The 22,580-nt window shown below is 33.7% G+C and overlaps 1 protein-coding gene across 3 annotated transcripts in view; it reads right to left on the bottom strand.

The window, feature by feature from the left end:
- Positions 1-22,580, bottom strand: part of tbc1d5 (TBC1 domain family, member 5) — a 225,090-nt gene that overhangs the window by 67,604 nt on the left and 134,906 nt on the right. For all 3 annotated transcript variants that reach the window (XM_088929043.1, XM_088929045.1, XM_088929044.1), the window contains 8 exons: positions 16,140-16,229; positions 15,981-16,055; positions 13,830-13,897; positions 10,780-10,882; positions 9,933-10,021; positions 9,539-9,589; positions 6,169-6,238; positions 3,828-4,000 (listed from right to left, as the gene is read on the bottom strand). In XM_088929043.1, the coding sequence (XP_088785169.1) occupies positions 3,828-4,000; positions 6,169-6,238; positions 9,539-9,589; positions 9,933-10,021; positions 10,780-10,882; positions 13,830-13,897; positions 15,981-16,055; positions 16,140-16,229 (719 nt within the window). The remainder of the gene's footprint in view (positions 1-3,827; positions 4,001-6,168; positions 6,239-9,538; positions 9,590-9,932; positions 10,022-10,779; positions 10,883-13,829; positions 13,898-15,980; positions 16,056-16,139; positions 16,230-22,580) is intronic.

Raw genomic sequence — 22,580 nt, 5'->3', positions numbered from 1 at the left:
TAGAGCTTGCCAGTTGACTCCTGTTTTACAGGATTATAAGTTGAACATAAAACATGCCTTTTCATCAAAACAATTACCATTAATCAAAACACTAGGAGCTGGTACAAGTCAAGTCTAACCTACCGCTGTGCCAAGCAATATATCATACTGTCTGTTGTCAAACATGCTAACCAAATCTAAACACACTGTTTTTGCAATAAACTACTGAAAATTTGCTTGGTAAGTAGAATTTTTTATTTAAATTGCATTCTAAGTAATGTGTTCCATTGCTGTATTTTAATTTATGGTGCTCAATCTTCGTCCTGTAGACAAGCCTTTCTTTCATATCAGTCATTTACGTGTGAAAAATGTGTGCTGTGGGAGGGGCTTTGTTTGGTTGATTAAAATAAAAAACTTTCAATCACTGGAATCTTCACAGCCATGGGAAACATTTTTGGAAATTCTAAATAAATTACAGGAAAGTAGACAATCACAAAACATATTTCTCCTTACTTATAAAGAATATTTCATCTATAATATTTATTTAATTTATTTCTCAGTCAAACAGAATTTAGTTTTGAGTTCAGTACTATGCCAGTCAAAAGATGAAAAGAAAAAAAATAAAGTACACAGACTTCTCCACATTAATTAATGAACTCTGACATTGCATCGAAATATTAACATATTAAATTGTGTTTGTTCTGCTGTTCAGTTTTTGTTTTGTATTGCATAATATACTTACTGTTGACAGTAAAAACTCTAAAATGACCTTTTTTCCTTTCTTAAAGTAAGTCTAACTGCTATTGGGAACCTTCTGCCTACAAAATGTCAGACATGTCTAATTCAGGGATTATTGGAAATAAACATTATGGAGGGCTCTTTAACCATACTTTCCCATAACTATTTTTGTCCGATACTATTAAAGTTGAATTTTTTTAAATAATTCTAAAATTTTAAAAAGTCATGTTTTTAAAATTCCATTTCCCTTATGTGTAACTACTTTATAGTTCACTGTGGGATTATTTCCCTCTAAAACCGTAAAAGGGTAAATTTAGGTAACCTAAGCAGTGCGACATCTCTTGATTAGCTTTAAAGAGGGAAAATCAACATTTTTTCTTTCCTTTGTCCATACAGTATATTGTTACTTTGATATCAGGGTGGGCATTCAAGTCTGGAGTTTTATTACAAAGGATATTTAGTGTTTGATTTACAAGTTTAAGTAATAATTCATATTTATAATGCAACTTAACTTAAAAATATATTAGAAATATACATATAATAAAAATATTACAAATATTAAAAATAAGTTAGAGACATGTTAAGATGTAAATCAATTATTTTTAACATTTGACCTTTTAAAAATGTTGTGGTGATCAATCAAGCTTTTTACAATATGCATCGAACAAGAAGCTAGAATATTTTTTCTAAAGACAACAGTATGTGTTCAGATAAAACCAACATTTTATACAAAAGTACTAGAAGTTCATTTATCACAGATTAACACAAAGTTGTTGGAAAAATAAAACAAAAAAGCATATTAAATGGATGTTATACTTGTCAGATGGCATTTCCATTACTCTCCAGTGCCTGTGTGTAAAAAGTAGTTGCATATCCAAGAAAGAAAAGTGAGCTGTATGATCTCTACCCTCTGTCTTATGAAATTTAAACCATGCCTATGTACTGCATATATAAAATATAGATCATAATCAATTAATTGTTTTTTCCTAACATGCATATATAACATGGTTTAAATATTAATATATTTTAAAAACCGCTGAAGTAAAATTCAACAAAAAAAAAACTTATAATAAATGGCAACTAACCACTCCTTCATAAATCCTTCTTTAGACTTAAAAGTCACATTCACAAAATGTAATACTCTTAACCCAATTAAATAATTTCTATTTCATCACATTTATTTACTTTACTACATAAACAAATCTGACAGATATCAATATAGTTTGAATGGGATCCTTTGGAGTTGTGGATCAAAACCAGGATCAAATGAAATCTTTTATTTAATGGGCGATTAATTTATGTTATAATTTATTCATCCCGTTTTTTAATTATTTGAGAAGTTAAGCAGTATGAATATCTTCACGCACATGCACATTTTTCTAAAATCATTGCAGAAAAATAAAAAAAAATGTTTGTCTGTTACTTTGTATATACCGTATGTGGCGTCTCCAACATCTGCTGTTAAATACCAGCTGGTCGAGCTGATTAAAATTACCTCCAAGTTGTTATTATAAAGATGCCTGGGCAGCTTCGCTATATTAATGGGTTATTGAATGAGTGATGAAAACCTTGGCCAGCTGATGCATTTTTATTACAGATAAACCTTACGATGGGTAATCACTATAATTTTAACAACTGGAAGAAGCACAAGGAGACAGAAAAAAAAACAAAAACATGAGAGCCTGTGAACTAGGATAACTGCCATGGGTTGCCTTTAAGGCTGCACATGAAACAGTCACTGAAGGTATTAACATAATAGCTGTTTTTTCATGTTGTTTTTTTGTGTTTGCCCATGACCTTGTACCTGCTGAATTACTGGACTGCTAAAACCATCAGATGGGAAATGTTCATGTCACAGGTTAGTGGATTCTACTTAACCTCATAACACATTGATGTGAGTTTGTGTATAATTCTCTATCCAAGTACAATGCCATTGTAGTTACATTTTCTTAAGTGTATGATGAAGAGCAACAACAATTATTGTATTTCTTAGAATTACAATGTATAAAAATGTATTAAAATGAATTTGAATAAATTGGATAATGACATAAGAATAGTTTCGAATGTGCTATTGGCAGAACTACATTATTAAAGTCAAAATAAAGAAGAATGGAACTTTAATATGCAGAAGAACTGAAAGAGAATGTCTGAATTAAAACAGTAAGAGAAAAGTAATGAATTTTTAGATCACAGCACTAGACCACAAGGTACAGCAGCATGACATTTTTAAAAAAGACAAAAGCATCCACAACTATGAAAATCAAAGAACACATTTACAACTAGAATATTAAAGGAGTTTCTTATGACCTTACATTAATATATATATGATCAAAGAGTTTTTATTTATTACTGTAATTTTCCAAACTGTGTAATTATATTGAAGGGCAAGCTTTTGTGTGTGCGTACAATGTCCATGTTTGTACTTAAAGTATCTGAAACCAGGTTCTGCAGTCATCTGCACACAGTAAACTGAAAAACGTTTAACACTAAAGAACAAGTTAACTCAGTTTTATGCAAGGAATAAGCCTCTTTGTATCATAGAGTTGCAGAAGTTCTTTCAATGTAACAGTGGAAATGTTGTAACTGAGGTTTCCTGTGCACATGTTGTGTGGCTTTACAAGCTCAGCTGAACTACAAAAGTTTAAACAGTTATATGAAGTGTTAAAAGTTCAGCTCTGTTTACATAAAAGGTTATTTAAAATTTCACTCTAGTAACACTAGAGCAAAACACTGCATATGGACAGGCAGGCTGGCCTCTAACAGACCCAGTAACCTTTCCTGCTACAGGCACCTCTACTAAGAAAAGTTAACTGAAAAAAAAATTGAAAGCTTTGATTGTTACCATATATTCCATATTCTATACAAAGCTAAATAAATACATTTGAATATATCAAGAAAAGCGACCTTGCCTGATTTTGCAATGTTCTATAAACAGCTGTGACCTGCTTGTTGCTCTAGGACAATTGCTTCTTTCTCACTTGTACAGTACATGCACACTCTCTCACTGAGCATATTTCAATATAAGTTAAGAACATTTCATACTAGTGAATGAGTTAGTTACTATAAATACTAATGCTACATCTGATTTTATATTGCAAAGAAATACTCACATGCCATATATTTGTGGAGCTATTTCAAGCCGATTGAGGTGCATGTAGAGTTCAATGTCATGTTTCTTTATCAGCTGATCCTGAATCCGATTAACTTTTGTTACAACGGCCACAGATGGCCCTGTGTCTTGTGGCCTGGCAAAGGGTATACTTGTAATCATTTCTTCCTTTCCCTGAGGAAAAAAATGTTAACAAGAAAACAATCATTAACAACTTTATTTGGACTTTCAAAAGAAAACAAATGAACCCTTAAAAAAAGCAGGAGTTTAGGCAATGTCTACAAAATATTACACACACTTATTTTCATGTTTGCCTCCCAATTTCACAGAATATAAAAGGGTCGGTTGTCATTCATCTGAATAACTCAACAAACTGAATCCTTTGAGAAGGATAAAACAACGATATGAATTATAGTTCATAATTAATAGTTCATAATGTTGAAGGCCTTGATGTAATCTCAATACAAGCAGACTTTTTACATACAAAATCTTTAGATAGACGATTTGAATTTGTCTCAACTATTCATGTATAGTGAACTGTTTTTTGTCTACAAATGATTTATGGGGAAGACAAATTCCCTCAGTGATTGAGTGGCTACAAGAGAGTTAAAAAATAGAGCATGGAAAGAAAATGTCTGTTTTTTTTGCAGATGCAGGAAGTAAAATATGATCCTCAAAATGCACCCATACAGAACCCCAGCATTAATATTGCTTCTATGCAACCAGGAAGCAACCTGTCAAAACACAAAAACAAAAAGCACAGCTAACCACCTATTACCTTAAATTCCTGTTTACTTTTTTTTAAAAACCTGCTATATATCTTTGTGGATTACTTTTCATTTTAAGTGACTCCACTCCCCAGACTGAGTACAGGAAAATTTAATAATTACTATCAATTGAACAAAATTACTTTGATTAACAAGAAACCAGCATAGTTATTACATTCAAAATCTTGAAAATGAAACACACCACCTTTTTTCTTTAACAAAAAAGGATTAAAATCCATTTTACTATTACATGGGTTAAATGTGCGGATAAGAAGTTTGGTAGAAGCCTTGAACAATTATCCATTAATTCTGCTTTCAACTAAGATGTCTTTTAGCTTTCAGTATAATCTTATCAATCATACTGAGGCAGCCATCTCAATGTTCTAATACCTTTAGTTTTATACCACTCATTATAAAACTTTATATGTAACTCACTGTACCTTAACCTCAATAGTGACTGAACTTGAAAGAGTATGATCTTAGTTCCGGAACTCTAATATAATTCAAGTTTTTTTAAGCCTTACTACCAAAGATGTCAATGCCACAGTATGAAAACCCAAAATGAAAAATGGACTTCTAAAAGGAGCGTAAGTTGTATGTCTGAACATTAAGTTTGTCTCATTAATGTAATTTTTTCATTAATACCCCTTTTTGCAAATTGTTCTTATCATTACTATCATTAAAAAAAATAATAATTTTGTATTTGTAAATCATATTAAATGTGGTCTTATAAATCACACCTCTTTTCCAGAAACATAATACAAAGATCTTAATAGCAAGCCATCTCACCTTGGGCATTAATAATGGTTTCAACATCCCATTAAGGATGCTACAATACATTCTATAACGTCTGTTACACTTAATATACAACTCAGATCATGATCACCACTTTCACAAGTCTCAAGACTTGAAATGACACCAGTAGGGGCTCAGGATGCTGTATGGGATCTATTACACGTGACCTGCCCAAAAACATAATTTGCAAGTGGAAGGTGGTAGAATTTGGGTAACTGTAGACATTCAGGTAGGCCATTTCTTGTCACAATAAAATGCATATTTTCCAGCACAATCTTTGATACCCTGATAGCAAACCACATGCACTCTGCAGAGCTGGCTTTCTGTAAAACAATGGACTGATTGTTTTAAGAGATTATACGATTCTATGGGAACATAGTATCATGCCACTGTGAAGTCTAAGAGATTTTTCTACTCTCCTCTGACTGTTAAATTAATGTATATTTTTCATGGATAATGTAGACAGCATATGTGATCACTTAATTAGACCTATAATGTGACCGGTGATGGAGAATTTTCAGTTCCATCTTGGGAACTTCGGAATATTTGGGAATTGAATAATAAAGTGAAGGCCTAATGTTTCTTTGGATATATAACCCTAAGTAATAAAAATAAGATTAGTAATTAGATTAACAGCAATTTGTAATCTCAGCTAAAGGAAATAAAAAGATGACCACCCCAGTATCAAGGAAAGGAACCGCATGATAATGTTCTCTTCTGTTAATAGATATAATTTGCTGAGGAGGAAGGAAATTTGCCATTTTGACAGTTAAAACTTACCTTTCGAACCTGACGTTCGAAGGTTGAAAACCACGGTTCAGCTGTTTCCATAAGCTGTGAGAACATAGCACTGAGGATATAAAAAAAAACTTTTGTTATGATGCAGCATTGCATCAAGACATTTAGTTTTACAGCTATTATCTTCTAAGTCTTTCATGACATACTACTCCAATACACTCACTGAAGAAAAGTATGAGAGGGCCGTTGAGGCAATTCATGCCTACCTCAAAAGTACCATGTGAAATGAAGCTTTGACTATAAATATTTGAAATGATATTTTTGATTATGATGTTTTTTTTCTGAAAATCATTACTGATCAAAAAAAATCTGTTCTAATACAAAGACTTAACAGTCTGTGAACAACACTAAAATGAGTTGAACTGGGTAAAATAAATCATTAAGAATGTTAATGATCATGCATTATACAAACTGAATTAAGCATTTACCACTTTTCTTTTAATAATTAAAACTTTTTGAACAATATGTAAAAAATAAAACAGGATGAAAATACTTTGGTGTCAGATTTCACTAGAAATGCCAAACTGCACAACAAACAGGATTATAGTTACTGAATGCTAATCACTGTTGTTTCTGCCATCAATGATAATTATTAAGCAAGGAATTGGATGAACTGCAACATAATAACAAACTGTATATTTTAAGACCTTGGTTTGAAATTGAAGATGTTTGTCCACAACAGTAGGCAAAGTTTAGGAAAACGAACAGTGGAATACAGTGCCTTGCAAAAGTATTCACCTCCCTTGGGCTTTTCACATTTTATTGTGTTACAACATGGAACCATGATGTATTTAACTGACAATGTTTGCTACTCATCAACACAAAGTACTCTATAATGTCAAAGTGAAGAAAAAAAATCTAGACATTTTACTAAATTACCAATAAAAACAGAAAATAACTGAATGCATAAGTATTCACCCTCCTCTCCAGAGTTAATACTTGATAGGACCACCTTTGGCAGCAATTACAGCTGTGAGTCTCTTTGCGTAAGTCTCTATCAGCGTTGCACATCTTGACACTGGAATTTTTTGCCCATTCTTTCTGGCAAAATTGCTCAAGCTCCATCAAGATGGATGGGGACCGTTTGTGAACAGCAATTTTTAAGTCATTCCACACATGCTCAATTGGACTGAGGTCTTGGCTTTGACAGGGCCACTCCAGGACATTAACCTTTTTGGTTCTAAGCCACTCCAGTGCGGCTATGGCTGTATGTTTTGGGTCATTAGCCCGTTGGAAGGTCTTCCAAGTCCCAGTGCTCTTGCGAATTGCAGCACGTTTTCCTCCAGGATTTTTCTGTACTTAGCTTCATCCATTTTTCCGTCTATCTTTATGAGTTCTCCAGTCCCTGCTGTAGAGAAGTATCCCCAAAGCATGATGCGGCCACCAACACACTTGACTGTAGGGATGGTGTTCTCAGTGTGATGTGCTGTGTTACGTTTGTGCCAAACAAAGTTCTGTTTTGGTCTCATCAGACCATAGAATCTTCCTCCAAATTGTTAAGTCTCTCACATGCCTTTGGGCAAACTCCAGCCGAGATGTGATATGATTTTTTTTCAGCAAAGGCTTTCTTCTTGCCACCCTTCCATACAAGCCAGATTTATGAAGTGTGTGTGCTATTGGTGTCTCATGCACAATTTCTCCCTTCTCTGTCAGGACTGTAACTCCTTTAGAGTTGCCGTAGGCCTCTTGGTGGCCTCCCTTACTATGGCTCTTCTTGCTCGGACACTCAGTTTTGTGGGACGGCCAGTTCTGGGCAGATTCACAGTTGTTCCATATTTTCTCACCTTTTTAATGATGGACTTCACTGCGCTTCGAGGTATATTCAATGCCTTGGAAATTTTCTTTTATCCTTGCCCTAACTGGTATTTTTCAAGAACCTTGTCTCGGATCTGCTTGAAATGTTCCTTGGTCTTCATGGTGTAGTGTTTCCTTGGAAATGCACTAAGTGGAGAAGCTTCCAGACACACGTGTATTTATTCTGAAATCATGTGAAACACCTCAATTTATGCGACTTGGAGAACAGAGTTGGTTATTTCAGGGGTAATTAAGGTGTGTCAAAGTAAAGGGGTGAATTTTTATGCATTCAATTATTTTCTGTTTTTTATTTGTAATTAATTTAGTAAAATGTCTGGATTTTTTTTCCACTTTGACATTACAGAGTAGTTTGTGTTGATGAGTGGGAAAATTCTCAGTTAAATACATCATGCTTCCAACACAATAAATTGTAAAAAAGTCCAAGGGGGGTGAATACTTTTGCAAGGCACCATAGGTTGCTCCAATATGGCAATGAAAAGAAACATACCTGAAATGTTATGTTAGCTTGATGGACAAATATGATGAATTGCCATTAAATTAGAACTGCAGGTAGTTCACAATTTTGAGATGAACAGTAGACTCACGTTTTACGCTGTAGTTAGGTGCATTACATAGCACATATACTGTACCCCATATTGCGTTTAATCAGAACATACCCCTTGGACCCTCCTATTCCCCTCCCTTAAACAAGTAAAATCAATTGTAAGTTTATTATATGTAGTTTAAAGTATTATGAAAACAGCAAATACAGAACTGTACAGTATACATAATTGATCAAATCAAATTAATAATAAAATGAAGGAAACACAGCTGGTGCATAGCTCTCATTGCTGTCATGTCACTGAATCAAAGATACATTCGAGACATACATACTGTACAAACTAATCACTGTTATCCAACCCTTTAACTTTAACAATTTTTCTCAGTTTTTAACTCCCAATCAAGCACTTTTCTTTGCTTGCCTTTCTCCTTTTCATTTGTTTTGTTTCCCCTTCGTATTTGTCTTCAGTTTATAAGCCATATTGAGTGTGATGCTGCACAAGAAAGAAAGCACCACCGATAAAGGAAGCACCGGCGTGCTATAAGCTCTGTAACTAGCTCCCATAGCATAGCTCTGCTATGTGCCACACCAGATTTGAATTTGTGAAATTTCCTGTATTATTTGATTTTTTCATTTATTTTTTCGTTGCCGACCATGTACTGTACACACGAATTTGTGTAAAAATATTTTGTGTAAAATGCTAAATCTACTGTAATTCACTTTCTACTGTGTAACAAAATGAAAAATCTTTCAGACATTTACTTTGTATAAATAATGCCTCTCATAAAACAGTATGGGCTATAAAAGCTAATATTTTTTTAGGTTTATGTAGACACAAATCAGCTAACCTTTTATACACTAGATCCAAAATATTATTGAAACTATGGAGAAAAACAATATGCAGGTGTTAACCACTATCACATATCCAAGTAATAAGCATGGAAACATAACATGCATTAAAAGAAGTCTCTTCGTTTTTTGTTGTATTGTACTTACTAGGCATCATGTTCATGAAATGCAGGGTTTAGTAGCGATTTCATTTCTTCACTGTAAAATAAAACCAACACTGTATTAGAAGGTTCTATCTTTGCATAACCTATAATAAATGTTATAGCATCTCATTATTAGAACCACATTATGAAAGAAAAGAATGAATACATCAGATTTTCCAACAAGCCATATTCATTTTAATTTAATGTAAACATTACATTCATTTTTTTAATATTCAGGATATTCCAGATAAAACTACAAAACACTCTTCATCTAATTTATACTAAACGTAGGCATTCACAAAAAAAGATCATATCTATTTTAACTACTCATCTTAAACAATAAATAGAAATAGTCATATTTAAACAAAAGAAAGACAAAATCAGTCAAAAGAACTTGCCTCGGGTATGCAGTTTCACTGGCATGTTGGAAAGCTTGGTGGTCACAATGCAAAATGAAGACAATGGGAGCCAGCAGTTCATGCATGCCCTAGCAAGGATTTAGATAAGACTAATTAAATACAATAATGAATGCTTCTGTCACTTACACTATAAAACCACACTTTCCTACTTAAAACAAAGCCAATTATCCTACATTAATGCCAAGACCTTTGTTTGATGGCAAACCAAAAGTTAACCTCTGTTTAATGGCAAACTAAAAGTTAAACAAAGGAAAGAAGACTCTGGGAAGGATGTGTTTAACTGCTCCAGAGAATGAGTTTTAATTTTCCAAAGACAGATTCCTGCACCTTTAAATGGGTAAAGCCAGACTTTACCAAATGAAAGGCCTTCTTGCACTGTTCTTATAAATTAAAATTTAAGCCACATGAAAACATAAAAGTGCAATTTCAGTGACACCCAAATGCTTTTAATATTAAAAATGTTTTTTAAATTAGAAGTAACAAAGGATGTCCAATATTTATTTAGCTGTAAACTGAAGGTAACAGCAATTAAATTATTAATTTTAAATAACTACTTTGGTCTTGAAAATATAAATGTATCTTAAAGTAACCTCTGTAAAATTGTATCTGTATGTGTCAGTTATTACCGATAATTATAAATAGGTGTGCTTTCTACAAAAGCTTGTTTTTACAATAATTTCACAAAAAGAAATCAGACAAAAGAAATATCAAAAGTATACACATTTAAATCATTCAATGGAATCATTCCTTTTTTCTTTTCATATATGGTAAACAAATGTTTTGCACTTATTTCATAATTAATAGTGTTACAGTAACATTTCATTACCTGCTTATATAACAATTGTTCATTTTCACGGGCATAACAGAACAAAATGTCTGTAAGCATGTTTCTTACAGCATCCTGCTGGAAATACTGCATTTCAGGAAACCTTTAACACAAAACAAGCAAAAGAAATTTAATTACTACAGGATGTCTAATACTTGTTAAAAATATTAAAGTCAATTTCTGGTTCATCTATATTTCCAGAGACATACAGTATGAACCAGATTAAAATGAAGATCTCCTGATACGAAACTTCACACAGAACAGTGAGCAAACTCTGAGCAAAGCAATAGCAGGTAACATAGTGTAAGAAAGCTTATATACCCATAAGTGTGAAGCAGAAAAGTACACTGCTCTGGTTTCAGGGATATTCTAAAACAGACAGTGGACCATCTGCATGTCCTTTTAAATTTCTTAAATCCACTGCATGCATACATGTGCTGTTGTTTCTGTTTAGATTATTGTATGTTATCATAAATCACAAATCCAGCAAACGTTCAGACTGTTGGGACCATGAGCAGCACACACTGGCAAAACAGCCCAGGGACTCAGAGAGGTGCAGCTCTTGTACAGTACATGCAGTACAGTATGTCTATATACAATACAGGACATCCCCCAGTCATGTCCCAGATCATTCATCTCTCATAGGCCTCTCAATTGACTACTTTGAGCTGCAGCACTTCACTAATACGGTACACGATCCAACCACAAACAAGAACACACAAACGTATGGTGCACATATTACACAATTATATGTTATATTATAAAAAAAACAAAAACAAAGCTGCTGAAAAATATAAATGATCCAAACTGCTACTTTACATCTTTGACACAAATACTGTATCTCACATATACAGAAAACACTTTCTTTTTCTTTACTTTTTTCTTACTCAAAATGCCACATATCAAAGTAGTTAAGGCAGAATATTTTTTTTTATTTTACTATTTAATTGCTGTTTATAACAGAAATATGTTTAATTAGATTTTTCATTGTGTATACTCAGTTTATGAAAAAAATTTCAACAAAAATCAAAAAAGAAAAATAAGTGTAGCAACAAACTAAATGTAATAACATCACAGGTATTATTGGCATTTTACAAAAATAAATTAAAGGGAACATGTAAGAACAGACAAGTAAATTTAAAACTTGTTAATGAGATGTCATTATTTTAAGAGTTGTAGTGTTATTAGCAAATATTTTGGTTCTTCAACTTAGATAAACAAAACCTGAATGTTTGTTCCGTAAAAGCAATTAATGCCATGACAGCATAACAGAACATAATTTAAAATTAAATACAAATGTGTTCAATCTTTATCAACAGGAAAAACCAAGTTAAAATCAACCGTGCTGTAAGGCTAAGGTTAAAAGTGAACATAAAAATATTCTCGTGACTGTACTAATAAAAAGAATACTGTATTTACAATTTGGTTTCCCCCTTCTTTAATGAAATGGAATCAAACTTCTTAACCCAGAGTAGAAAATGTATTCAGATTTTACTTGGTCTATTTAATATGTACCAAAAAACTGAAATCACATGAGGACAGAGAGGTAAATCTAAATGTATTCTGCATATTTTTAAAAAATATTTTATATGATCTATTTTTTGCCTCACTATCAATATACATCAGGCATTTAAAATTTAATTTAACTGTTTTTAAGGAAATATACAGGTAGTGGACAAAAAAAAAGAACCAACGTAAAGAAGCTTAACAGGGAATGGGCTCATCACATACAATGAGTATGCCCTTTACGTGCCGTGGTCAAAAGTCAAACAGCGTCTGAATTCTGCTGGTTCTGCAGGAAGGTTGTAGCATCATTCTTCCAAGAGAACGGCTCTCAGCTCATGCTTCATAGATGGAAACACTGTTTCAGGCATTGTTTTAGAATATCCCCTAAACACTTTATTTGGTTCACATATGGTCTGCCTGAGAAAGCCATGACCATAGCCATAGCCATAGATATAGATATAACCAATACAACGCTGATCAAACACGGGCTCTGTGAATAGAGATATTGTCATTTGGAAGATGCCATTCCAGGAATGAAAAGAAACTCTGCTATATTTGTTGAAGATGATCACTCAATACATCTCGTAGTGATTACCACTGCAGTGATTTCTACACCATGAAAATGTGCCTAAAAAGAGTACAGAAAAATCAGAACCTTTCAGAAAAATCAGAAACATGTGCAATCTTAAATTTGTCAAGAACATGGTGAAGGATGATTCATCAAACCATATTACATTTCTCCACTTCTCTGTAGTCCTTCACCTGTGCTCTTGGCACCACTGCACTCGCAAATGTGCATTGCCAGGTATGAGACATTTTGTGTACTGCAACCTGACTATGGTACCCCACTCTGTGAAACTCTTGATAAAATGTTTTTGATAAAACTGGCAGCTTGTGTTGAAATTTGCTGTCTATTGAACTGCAGTTGCTGACCTGTTTTTAATTGGACTTTGAATTAATGCACGGATATTATGATCCTGTTCTCATTCACCCACTTTTGCCCTTTGCTGGTGATATTTTTTCCATGTGGTTTCATGCTGACATCACCTTAGACACAGCTGCTCGTGTTAAGCGGTCTTGGTGACTGAAGCTCTTACCAGATGTGTCTCCCAACAACCACCTCTCATTGAAGTCAATCAAGTAAATTGCTCATTCTTGCAGCTATGTATAATTATAGGCAACCAGGTCTGTCCAGCATTTTTCATGAGCAACACCTATATGGAAGTCCTTCCTTCCAATATACTACCCATCCTGCATTTACACTGGTGCTCAGATTTTAGTCCACTACATACTGTATATACATTTTTCTTCTTCTGTACATTAAACTTTAGTCATTAATTAAACTGGATTTTATTAATTTAAGAATCTTACAACAACACACAACAATAATCAAAAAGCTTATAGATGATAAACTAATTTTCTCACTTAATCGACTTAGGTACATAACATTGTACTTACTGCAAATTTATTTTTTTTAAATACTCCTACACAATTTATCTCAGGTCAAGGTAACTGCAGCAGCAACATTCTAATTTTGCACTTACGTTCTCATAACATCTTGTTGAATCATTCCTCTTAGTTCTTTATCTTGGAAAAATTTGTTCCAAAGGCTCTGAAATGTTTTAATGAAGAAATTGAAACAATCAAAATATTAAATCTTTCATTGTTATTACTTACACAAGCAACAACACTGCACAGAAAATGCTAACTACAAATGTATAAATAAAATATTTACTTCATACTTAAATAAAATAATACTTCATACTTGAAATAACAGGTTTTACACTAAAACAATATTATAACTTCGGCTTCTACAAAAGCCACAATAGAGAATCAATCTAAATGAGACTTGAAAGTATTGAAAAATAGTTACTTTCTGTTAAAATGTGAAAAATTACTTTCTTAAATATGGAACTATTAATATACTGGATCCTATAAGCATTTTGATACCATGTGTTCAAGTACTTGTTGAATCCACTACCTATAGCAAGTAATGAACATGATGTAAAAGAATGAAATGAAGCAACACATTTTCTTCATAAATTAATTAATTATGCAGTTCAAGTCAATTATCCTGTACATTGTAATGAGAGGCTGTGGCATGCCTGCAAATAATGGTAAGAAGTTCACATTCCCTTTTCTCCACTGTACCTCCCTAATATGAAATGACAAAGAGCACAGTTACAAGTGTGGTAAGAAATGCATGTTCCCATGATTGCACTGCAAAAAGTAATGTGTGAATGCATAAAATACACAAACATACATCAGATCTAATCAGAATGCAATGAATATGGTCTTGGGAATGATACTGACAGGAATAGTACAACATAAAGTTGCTAGCGAACTCGGGGTTCATGCATTCACCAGCACTATTCAAGAGGTGACATTAGCTAAAGGATGTATTCGTAAGCAACCCAAACTTAACCAACCACATATAATTCGGCAAGATTGCCGAAAGGGATTGTGTCTGTACAATAATATCTATGACTGATTTAACTTGGATATCATAGAAGAACCTAACCTAATTACAGTTGTCCCTATAAGAGTGACATCATAACTTAGCATCAAGCCCGTTAATGATTTCTGCACCCAATCAAGAGAATGAGATATGTAACAGACAGGAGGAGGCAGCAAGCATGTGAAAAGTTGCAGAAGTTACTGTTTTGCTAAGGGGACCCTACGTTGGTAATGTAACCATATCCCAGCAGTATTCAGTCAAATGAGTTGATTGTGTACTACTTTTTGGCGAAGATCGGTAATGATGACTCAGCGCCAAAGTAATGACATGTGGATCATATTGTTCAACCTGCATCCCTAGCAAATTTCTTCACAGGTAAGAGCAAAGTGGCACTGGAAGTCCAAGGGGTGGCAATTCCTGAGAAATTCCATTTTCATTTCATTTATTTAAGATAAAGCAAATGGATACAGTGTGAAAAAACACCAAGCATTGGAATCTGTATAATAAAACTTTATCTGCAGTAGATCAATCATGTGGGTTGACAACTTTAGGAGTCTAGTGTTATCACTATCAACATCAATGCACTGCACTAAAAGGTGTGCTCCACCCTCTGTTACTGCAAAACCAAAGTTAATGTAATTCCTTAAACTTTTGGCAAAGCAATGTGTGGCAACTTCCATCCTACTTGTGTCTGGAAACCATAAGGTACTGCTACAGTGTATTAACCCAATCAAACATCTGAGGAAATGGGCAGATAAATGCAGACTTCAACATCTACCATCAAGTAAGGTTGCCAAACAAAACTGAACTTTTTTTGTCAGAAACAATAATGATTAAACAATATCATAACTCGTGAATTAGTGGGATCTAGGTTTGCTCTGAATTGTTTCATTACACAAATGCAGTGTCATTACACTGGCTGAAACAATAATTTATAATCCTTACACTTTCTAAATTGTTAAGAAATTTTGAATTGTTGTGAGAAAGGTAGATGATTTAAGAAGACATAGGCCTAAATGTCTTGATGCATATGTTTTCATGACAAATACAGTATGATTTAATTAAAATCATATTCTAAAAACCTTCTTACATTCACTATTTTCAACTTTCACACCTGTATTAGAAATGCATATTCCTTCATAGAAGAAAACATCCTTTTTTAATTTTCTTTAAGACTATCCTGATGCAAAAAACAACTGTAAGTTAAACCACAAACCACAAGAGATGTCACACTCACCCCCTCATCCTGAGACAGCGGATTATTTACAACCAAGTCTTGCTGTCCAGCAGCTTTTCGTGGATTGGTTATGTGCTAGCATAAGATAAAGGCAATCAGTTATTATTGTGCAATAAAAATAACGAGTAAATACTACCTTTCTTGTCGTTTCATACTTACTGTCTCTTTAATTTTTTCATACTGTGCTCTTAGCTCCTTTGTCTTGTTAATCCATTGACTTTTGTCTTCAGGAAGAACATCGAGATAAAGCTGTCAACAATAAAATAAAAATCAAATTCTTTACAAACACAACTGCTGGTTTGAAATTCACTGTTAATGTCTGGTTCTAAAACATATTCTGCCTGAAAGCTTTTTAAAATGGTTCCCAGAAACCAGATTTGTACCTTTTGTTGCAACAATTTCTATAGAATGTTAATTGGCTAAATTTACCCTGTCCACATACAAAGAACTAATAATTGTGAGCTGTTTTATTAACATTCTATGAAGTGCAGTACTCTATTTCCCAAAACTAAAGAATGCAACAAACATCCTCATACCTCTCCGTTTCGTGACTACATACTTTGTAAACCAACATTTATGTCCTGCTAAGACACTTTAGTGTTCTATCATTATAGATGTACAGATCCAGCAATTCAGAATGCGCGAGGGATACTGCAGTAGTTCCCAGATCAGCGGCTGCGGGAGACTGCGGGAGACCGCAGCGTTTTAGAAATTTTCCGGAATGTGACTACAGTTCTTTGTAAAACCACCAGGTGGAGCTGTAAAAGCTTAACGGGGCATGTGGTGCTTTTTGGCTATCACCAGAAAACGCCTAGTTTCGAATGCTGAGGGATAATCTTTTTGTAATTATAGAATTTAAGCTGTACACTCTTTAGACTTTTGTTAATTTTAAACTGTTATTATACTGTAGCCTGTGAACGTGATGTGCCCTTTTCAGGTTTACAATCACATTTAAATTTAATCCAAAATCCCAAAAATCCAAATTTAGGTAGCAGAAAACAAAAACAGTACTGTAATGTAATACTTTACATACAGTGATCGCATAGTAAATTATGGTGATAGCTAAATACGAAAACATACACAACAGTATTCTACCCTCTTCATAAATATTTTATGCATCAAAGTCTTTAATATGGTGACTTACAGTGGGTTATTGTTTTAACTTGCTTATTCTGACATTATAAAGTTTATATACTTTACTTCATATAAAGTTATTGTATAATGTTTTATCCTTTTCTAAGAATACATACAGTAGTAAGAACACCACTTGCTGTCATTGTAAAAAAATATTGTTCTGATTTAATACGACTTGATAGTAATATTAATATGGAATTGTGCAACTAAGTAGCTAAAATATCACAAGTGTTTGTTTTGGAAACATTTTGACATTCTTTTTTTAAAAAACTTTTATTGTCCTTATAGTGGTAATGGGCAATGGACTGAAATGTAGCACGCTGCACCCAGGCGGTTCCAAGCCTATGTTTCTCACATAGCGGAATACATAAAAATGCTCCAGAAATATAGCTTATTGTGAACACAATGTCTCTCTTTCTGGTTTACATCCGAATTGAGAAAATCTATATTTTGTCATAATCCAAATTTCAGCAGCCAGTAATCAGTCAACAGTTTAACTTAAAATTCAAAACTTTAAACCGTATATTGCACAGTACAGTACTGTGCAGTGCAAAGATTTACTCTGGGAGGTTGTTTCTGGCAAAATTTGCTCCGACGTGAGTGTGTGTATCTGGATGAATTACTGTAAGTGATGGTTTCATGATTAAGGATTTCTTTATGAAATTCTTCAAGTTAAACAAAGGAGGGAAGAAGGGTTTTTACAATTGCCAGGAAGCGGACAACAGCTTATCAATATGTTGAAACCGCACTGTAACAGTGAAGACAGAAGGGTTACACCTTTAAGTGAGCGAATGGCTGTTGTTTACTAATGTACACTGTCTAGATGCCAATGTTCTTGTTACACGGACAAGAATAAATGCTCCCTTATTAAACTTCGAAATCCTGACTGATTTGATTTTGTATTTCCCTCATTTAGCTAAAACGGAAAAAGAAATGATGCAGTAGTTAAATTTAATGGAGGGCACTCTGTTTTATCATCAGACACTCCGACTCAAACCTGTGTGGTACAGTGATATAGATGTGGGTAATGTCAATGTGTTTATTGTGCAAATCCTGCTGAACTAGAAGCGTTGCAGAAGGTGATATGCTGTACACTAACTGGAGCACCGTAGTTCAAAGAAGGAAGTCCGTGAAGTGAATGCTGAAACTCCACCAGACATCGTATGTGCAGTTTAATCATGAACAAGGAACAACCAATGCAGTGTTTCCTTTTTTTATTAGAGTAGTTAGATACAAGAAGGGCATGGCCAATGTTGTGTGGCTCTGGGGGAATTTTTCTGTAAAGTGAAGAGTTATAGAGGAGACATGTTGTGTATAGTTTTTTTTTTCACTTGTAAGAACATTCCAATGTTAATGCGATACGGAAGATATTATTAATAATATTACTAATGAATGACAAACTGCAAACTGAAGAGTTACAGAGCAGACAAGTCGGGTCTCGTCTTTTCAGCTTGGCATTTAACCTTTAGAGCGATTCTTTTGATTATATTTCTTACATAGCCGCATGCGTAGAAACAGTTTGCTATTATAGCTTGTTGCAAACACGATGTGCCTCTTTCACTGGTTTACATCCGCATTAAGAACATCTATATTTTGTACACATTTCAGCAACGAGTGATTTAACTTTAAACTTGTATCAAGAAAAATATTACATACTATGTATATCAATATTATATTATGTATTAAAAAAATCAAACGTTTGTTTGGATGAGAGAAACAGGTACAATATATTTTGGGAAGTCATGTACTGATTGAAAAGAAACTGATTTTGACAAACCTTAAAGAGCAAATTTTGCATGAGGAATTTAAAATCTGTGCCTGACTGTACTGAAGTTTATTTCAAGGAACTGTTCGAACACCTATGGAGAAACCCGATCTATATTTAAGGTCTGCTTCTTTCACGGTTTTGTTATGCAAAACATTTTTATTATTATTATATATTTTTTATAAAACCACTAATATCGACACAGGTGCTGCTGCTGTTTCTAGCCTCTCAGTAATTTAAAATGCTCTGAACTCTGCCACAGGCGCCCCTTTGAATTTTAAACGCTTTTGTCAACTTTGTCTGTCCAGGGTGAGGTCCCCAGTATACCGCTACGTGAATGTTTTCCATCCCCATCCCCGAGGGGAAACCGTCTATTCTACATAACAAACACAGTGGGTGTAACACTCCTAGCCTTCGTGACAAATAAGATGTTTGTTAAAGAGGTATGGAGCTATGTTACACAAAGTGGCTGCAATGGAATATGTAAAAGTTAATTCCAAGCTGAAAAGAAAAAATAACTCAATGTGTCTCCTCTATAACACTTCAGCTTACAGATCGTCCAAGATATTATTAATAATATCTTCCACATCGCATTTAAATTTGAATGTTTTTACAAGTGTAAAGCCACCACTCAATCTATTTTCTAACTGCCTTATCCAGGACAGATAGCAATCTCACCTGCACTATTTGGTTACATTTTTTACGATTTTGACAGACTTCAGAATGCTTCGACTGATGATTAAAAATGTAACATAATGTGTACTGTGGTGAAAGAGCTACTGAGCACAGAATATCTTTCCACCTGTGAAACGATTTGCATATGTAGTTTATTCTTATCTGTGTGAAAACAGGAAATACAGAGGGAGTTTCATGAATTGAACAGAGATCTGGAACACCCTGTCTCCAAAAATATGCGTTTAATAAGAAATTGAAGGTTGTGAAAACAGTGACAAATCACCCCAAACAAAATACAATTTAAAAATACAAGCAGGTTGAAATTATTAGTTGTTATTAATAAATCATTTCACTTTGAACATGTAAAACTCATGCCCTAAGCAGGATTCGAAACCTCTGCTTCCAGCATATTGGTCATACGCCAAAGCCATTATGCCAATGCGCCACTCGGCAGCTTAAGTTGTAGCTGAAAAGGGCAGGCAAAATGTTGGAATATGGTAATACTTTGAGCTATATAAATATATTTGGATCCTTAAATTAATATCATTTTAAATGTCGTTATAAAGCTGATTCCATATTATATTCCCTATTAAGTGGATTATAAAAATTACATGTTTTTTTACTACGATAACGAGCGCAAGTATTCATAGAAAAGGTTAAAACATCATAGCTTTTTATAAAATATATAAACTTAAAATAGTCAGAACGAACACGTCAAAACTTTTCCAAAATAACCACAGTAAGTGATCGAGTAACTGACTTAAAAAAATGCATAAAATGTTTATGAAGAAAGTGGAATACTGTTGTGTATTTTTTATTTAAACTACCACAACCAGCCATATACAGATTGTATGATATATTTATATTCCTAAATTAATATTGTTTATGACGTTCAGCGATGTTATGCTCCTCTTTTTATGCTCAGCTACCAAACTTTCCCTTTAGTTGTAGAATTCCATATTAATATTCCATATTAAGCAGATTTAAACATGCACAGTAAAGAGATTAAATGAAACAATCGTTTCACTAACAACTAATGTACCAGAAGTGCCACCTGTTGGTCATTTTGGTCAGCCAATCACGTACTACGGTATTCTGCACATAATTTCCCACGTTACGGGGTTTTACCGTGCATTTTGAATGGCTACATCTGTACAAAAAAACAGCATTTTATTCCAAACTGAGCACTCCTAACCAGTATTTACGAACATCTAGAAGAAACTACCAAGTTGTTTCCTTAAATAAAGTTATATAGTATATTCAATTCAACAAAACAAGTTCTTACAGTAAAAAAGTAAAATATATCTAGGTGAAAGTGGGGGTGTAGATCAAACAGTGAATCGAAAGCTCCCACATCATCATCAAGGATGCAGCCCATGCCTGTTCATGTAAGGACATATATTGCACAAAAGTACATATACTGTGCAAAATATGCCCTATGTCATTGGAAGTCATATCAACTCCCATTGTTTAGCTGTCACAGTTAACAAATGGCATTGTTTTTTCTAACGAAACCAAAATATGACAAATACAAAAAAGGTTGGGACTTACATTAAAAAGTCAAAAGGATCAGAACTCATTTAGAGCTAACAAAAAATAATGGAGTAACTGTTATTTCACCTGTAAAGTGAATGAAAAGTACTTCTTTTCTTAAGAACGATTCCTGCAAATGAATGCAAGCAAGTATCTCATTGTCTCCAACCAATCTCTTTAGATGTTTTCCAATTGGTTTTTGGTGGCACAAACATAGCATAAATGAATGAGAGCTGTTGTAGGGCTGAGTTTTTTTTGGCATTGCCCAAAAAAGAATGCACTATAACTCAAGAAAATAAGCTGCACGAACTGTACCTTTTAACAGCAAAAACAATCACATAGTACAAATAACCAATTTATGTTCTCCTAGGCTGTTGTAGTGGAGCTAAGTCATGTCACACCCCGAAAAAAATAAACAAAATATAGCACAGAAATTAAATTAGCACAAATTCGACTTTCAATAGCACAAACTAGCAGAAATATAGTACACATTAATAAGACCGATTCATTTCGCTTGGAGCACTGTAAAGAAGCTGAGTTACATCTCACTCCCAAAAAAGAAAGTGTTATATCTCGTAAATGAAAACAGCATGAACGTTTCATTCAATGGCACAGATTGGTACAAACGAACATGATGGGAGTCACTGTTTGTGCTGTTTGTAGAGGTGACAACTTTAACCTCTTGTAGCCACGCTAGGCATAATTACAGGCAACCAGACCTATGATTGCCACCAGCATTTATATACAGTACATGACTCTAAGCACACTGGGATGTTATTTCTTTAACTAATGCATGAATCACAACTGTGTGGTACCCATTTAAACATATTTGGGGTCCCTCATTTGCCCAGGTGTTTCCACTTTCTTGCACACTGCCTGTCACCATAAACCTAAATTTGACAACTGGTTTTGAGTGTGGATCTTTTTTGCAAACATAAAACATTAAAAGACAAATGTAATAAACTGTGTAAATGCATGACATACACACAGTTTGTTACATTACAATGGTTTATACTAAACCATTTAATGACATTGAAAAGCCTAAAGGTTTTGTCAGGATCTTGTCAGGTGATCACTCCTGATTTGTAGCACACCAGGTTCCAGCTTATTTTTAAAATACCTTTAAACTATTTTAACAGTACGTCTTAGATTTATCTGAAAAGCTACAAGAACTCTTCAAAAGCTTGACAAGTTATTTTGAAGCTGTAGAAATTAAATCCAGATTCAACGCAGAATCTTTTTCTTTCTAAAAAATTAAACTTCAACAAAGCTTATTTTGTCCAAACATATGTGCGTCGAGTTTTTTTCCCTTTGTGCTTTGTCTAGCGACTGATTTGCTGCCAAGAAAATACTGATGTTGCTAAATGTGACATTTTTCCAATGTTAAAGAAAATCCGTTTGATTCTATTAGCTAACATTATAGTGCCTAGAAAAAATAAATAAATTTGAAGTGAGGGAAATCCTGCAAACGCATATCAGAAAAATTGAACAGT

Source organism: Atractosteus spatula, chromosome 12, assembly GCF_055471065.1.
Source record: "Atractosteus spatula isolate fAtrSpa1 chromosome 12, fAtrSpa1.hap1, whole genome shotgun sequence".
Taxonomy (NCBI): Eukaryota; Metazoa; Chordata; class Actinopteri; order Semionotiformes; family Lepisosteidae; genus Atractosteus; species Atractosteus spatula.
This window is presented reverse-complemented; position numbering and strand designations above follow the sequence as displayed.